Source organism: Pinus tabuliformis, chromosome 8 (assembly GCF_031772625.1).
Source record: "Pinus tabuliformis cultivar Carrire ecotype Pingquan chromosome 8, CPIR1, whole genome shotgun sequence".
In the NCBI taxonomy this organism is placed as follows: domain Eukaryota; kingdom Viridiplantae; phylum Streptophyta; class Pinopsida; order Pinales; family Pinaceae; genus Pinus; species Pinus tabuliformis.
The window spans coordinates 746,407,200-746,412,103 of NC_142294.1; the positions used below are offsets into that span (position 1 = coordinate 746,407,200).

At 33.5% G+C, this 4,904-nt stretch overlaps 1 protein-coding gene across 1 annotated transcript; it reads right to left on the reverse strand.

Moving 5' to 3' along the window:
• Positions 1-2,059: 2,059 nt before the first annotated feature.
• LOC149237745 (F-box/kelch-repeat protein At3g24760-like) lies at positions 2,060-3,295 on the reverse strand. The gene has a single exon (XM_089369379.1). The coding sequence runs from the start codon at positions 3,293-3,295 to the stop codon at positions 2,060-2,062; it is 1,236 nt and encodes a 411-aa protein (XP_089225505.1).
• Positions 3,296-4,904: the final 1,609 nt, after the last annotated feature.

Here is a 4,904-nt window from a genome sequence, read left to right on the forward strand (position 1 = left end):
TCTAAGAAAGTGATACTGATAGGTATATGTTTGGTTTTTTAGTGAAGAACAAGATCCTTTGGTATACTTATATCACTTGTATTATCACATTTGATGGATATAGGTTCATCATAAGTTACCCTCATGTCATGAAGTGTTTGCTTCATCCACGATATTTGAGTGCAACATGTTGCAACTACTATGTACTTGACTTCAACAATAGAAAATTCGACAAAGATTTATGTTTTTCTCAACCATGCTACCAATGAGGTTCCTAGAAAGAAGGAACCACCGCTTGTGCACTTTCTATCATATATACAACTAATCAAACCTACATCTATGTATGTAATCAATAAAAATTTCTTATCCTTTGGATACCACAACCCATAATCCACTATGCCTTTTAGACTTCTAATTTTTCTGTCTATAGCTAACAAGTGGCTTTGCTAGGAGTTGATTGGTATCTTTCTACCAAAAAATAGCTTGCATTACGTTTGGTCAAGAGGTTGTTAGATACAACAAATAGCGAATCATTTATCTAAAGAATTTTTGGCTGACCTTTCGTGACTCATCATCTTTACTTAGCTCACATTTAATGACCATAGGAGTACCAAAATGTGAACACTCTTCCATTCTAAATTTCTTAAATATTTATTTGAGGTACTTTCCTTGGGAAATGAACATGCCTTTTGAAGTGAGTGTAAATTGTAAACCAAAGAAAAGTGAGACTTCTTCGAGCATGGACATTTCAAATTCATTGTTCATTTGAGAAGCAAACTCTTGGTTTAGTGAATTTGCATTACTACCAAAAATAATATCTTCAACATAAAAAACAAAAACCAAGAGATCCTCATTATCAGATTTTATATATAAATTACTGTGTGCTATCCCTCTTTTGAACCCTTGCTTCTTTATATATTTGTCTAGTATGTAATACAATTCAGTCCATATAACTCCTTTTACAACCTACATACATCATTAGGATTGTCTAATAGTTGAAAACCTTTAGGTTGTTCTATATACACCTCTTGTTCAAGTTCTCCATTCAAGAATGTTGATTTCACAGCCATATGATATACTTTCAATTTTTTATGACAAGAAAATGCAAGAAACGTTTTAATTGCTTCCAATCTTGCTACCCAATAAGAAAACATAATAAAATATAAATAGAATCATAAGAACCATATTAATTTAGAAAAAGTAATCATTAATATTAAAAATTAAAAAAGTATGATTTTTAATTCAATATCATGAATCAAAAATTTAATAATTTTCAAAATCAAATTATTTTCCTAAATTATCTATATGAAATGATCGGAAAGCTAATATACTTGAATTAAAAAGAAAAGTTGGAAAAATAAACTGAAATTATTTGTTTTATATATATATATATATTCCTTAACGGTACTTTTAATATTAATTTTGAAGGGATCAAATATAGCCAAAACAAATTTACATCAAAACTTTTGATAGAGATGCCTGCAATTGAATTTATATTTAAATTTAGTTAGACATATCACAAATTACATTCTCATATATATGTAAAACAACATTTGATTAGAAGTTTATTTGTTTTCCTAGGTAGAAAAATATACATAATAAAAATCTTATAAAATTGTATATTAAATATAAATAGATGTTTAATAATATGATTAATTTGAAAGGCATCTATCTATATTATAAAAAATAAAAATCTTAGATCTAACTGTATATTAAATCTTATAAAATTATATATTAAAAACTTAAATTCATCTCAATTTTCAATAAATATTTTTAAATTAAAATATACACCAATAAAACGAAAAAAAACCTAAATTAAAATACAACCTTATATCTCCAAAAACACATTCAATTGTCAATGTGACAATATCCGTCATGTAAGAAAATATCAATTTACACATCTCATTAACTTTGATGGCCAAACTACCAAATCGAAAGTAATTTGTCCGTTATACAGAATTTTATTGTTTCCAAAAGAAAATTAAAACAAAAGGCATTTTGAGGATACACTAACTTTTCCCTCGTGCACAATAGAACATATGGTCTGTCCCACGTCGGACTATAGAAAATAATGGTCTATCTATAGCGAAATTTGATTGAGAGTGACGGTTGAACACACAAACTTGAACCTGCCACTGTAATTACAATTATTTGTCGTAACAAATATTCCACCGTTGTCATTTGGCAACATCCTCCACACTTGTTGCCCTGCACGATCACCTACATCACAAACACACACATGATCGCTCCGATCACTGTAAATGTATATCACATCTCCCATGCCCTTGCATTTCACTCTAACCTCCCTGCATTCCTCCTCCTCCTCGTCTTTCCCAGTGACCAAATTAAACATGTGAGACGGCATCCGAGCCATCTCTGTGCACACAATATTGGCGACCTCGTTATCCACTGCAATATTACTGAAATTCCACAGTCTGAAACTCAACCCACCATCGTCTCGCCTCAATCCTCCCACAACCAAATCCTTCTTGGAGCTGCTCGACACTAGGACCAATCCGCCCTCCTCATCCACACAAGAAGATGAAGGAGGAGGCCTAAGATTCCCCACAAATCCCCAGCGCTTCCTTTGCAAATCAAAATAACAGCAATCTCCGCTATATTTTTCTAGCACGTAAATTTTGTCATCCAAATCAGCAGAGGCGATCCAAGTGGAGGAGACGCCCCTTTTGAATTGGTATGGCAGCGGATCCAACGACTCCCACACACCAGAATTCAAATCGAGCATCTCCGCGCATAATGGATCGATTTCTTCTCCTTCCAAATCAGAGATCCCTCCAACAACAAAGATATGATTACGGGTGGGACCTCCAAGGTAGCAGAGCAGGGGATGTTGAGGCCTCCAACAACTCATGGGAGGGCTCTCCTCCCATTTACTTTTTGGATTTAGAAAACTCAATTTGTAGTTAATACGGCGCCCTGCGAGGTAGAATAAAATCCCATACCCTTCCTCAACATTCACCATAACACTGCGAGGCTCTTCTAATTTCTTGGAATCGGTTAATGGGGGCAGACTGATATGATTCCACCTCCAGGCCAGCGGATCGAATCCTATTACTCGATTTTTGGCAGAGCAGAGGTTTCTTGATTGCCCGAGAACAAATAGCCAGGGCTTGGATGCGTGAATGCAATAAGAGAGTGCGCGTAGCAAATGGCTGGACGCGATGAAGGAGTGCCATTCCTTGCAAACCAGGGCCGCATTCAATAGGTCTGTAACGGGAAGAGAAGCAAGAATTATGTGGATCAATTCATCAGGTAGCAGCGAAATACAGAGTGACGATCCCTCAATTTTATCCATCGAAATTTCGTTTCGCCTCCTCTAACTGGAAGTATGTGTTGGATTTATAGAGTGACACATGGAGAGTCGTGGATGAGGATAAGAGCTATTAAAAAGAACGAGTCAGAGTGGGGAGGCATAAACTTAGCATAACCATTCAACCCGCCATGAAAATGGATGGATCCAAATAAGAAAAGGGGTTGTCCATTTCTCATTATCGCCGGTGGATTTCAAGGTACTGCAGCACCACCAATTGGTTAAATTAAATGATTTTAAAAACAAAAAGCTATTTTTTAATTCGCAACGACACCCCATGTCAACATTAGATTCTACCGACTTGCCATAAAATCAGACTGGGTTAGCTCTGTCAAAGTCATTGCTTAAATAGTTCTCCAAACCTTTAAAATCTTTCTTGACACAGCGAACTTGGCTTTATTTTTCTTTTATAGGGAGCAATTGGTAACACCAAGATTAATTGAGTAAAGTCGATTAATTGGGTAAACTCTTAAGTTCAAATTTGGTCACTCAAATCCGAATGATAACAGAAAAAGGCTAAAATTTAGGACGAAGAGCACCTTGCTTATTATTCAAAACTAATTTTCGAAAACAAGTAACTGGAAAATGACTGCAGCGTTGATGAACATGACAGTCATATGGTATTTAACCTCGTTCCTGGTGCCACTACTTTGAGGAGGGATTTAAAGCATGGAGAAGCAGCTAGTAATGGTGATTATCAAAGCCATATGGTATTGATCTTCTGGTTAGTGTTAATAATTTGAACAGGGCTTTTGTGCAAGTTGACAACATTTTCTTCACTGATTTTGCAAGAATAACACTCTTATATTGCATGTTTTATACTTTAAGGAGGGAACAAGGACAATTTATTCTCAGGATCCTTGTTTCTAAATTAAAATATTTCAAACATACATAAATTTTTTTTATTTACGATCTTCGTTGGGATATTAAGTATTTGATTAGTGAACAATAAGTAAAGTTATATATTTAATAAATAGTGATTAACATAAAATAAAATAAAATAAAAGTAATGTTTTAATTTGTATGTTAAATACAATGCTATTATTTTATACAGCTTTTATTAAAAAGATTATTTCCAAATAAACTGATGTGAGTTTTCTATATCACTTTTCTTATTTAAAAGTCCTATAAAGATTATAGAAGCAAGACCATAAATCTCAAATAAAATTATAGCTTTGATCAAAGTAAAGTTTATTATAATTTAATGGATAGAAGCAACCTTTCATCTATATGAAAATTTTCCATAATAATATTAATTTAGTTTTAGGTCACTACCTAGCAAGACACCAAATTTATAAATGAGAGAGATCAAGGAGTGCCTTTACAATTATTTGACTGCTTAGTTTATGCATATGTACATAGCTTACCCATGCTACCCATAAATGACAAAATGGAAAAAGGAAAGTCAAATCAATAACAAGATTATGACAAAAACATCCCCTCTCCCAATAATTAGTTGGTTTATTTACAATCATGGACTCGGAAAAGGAATATACATAACACCAACATAGAAATGAGCCAAGATGGATCAAATTTTTTAGGTGCAAACTTATTTTAGAGTGAAAAAACAATGTGTAATCTTTTATTGTTTAAA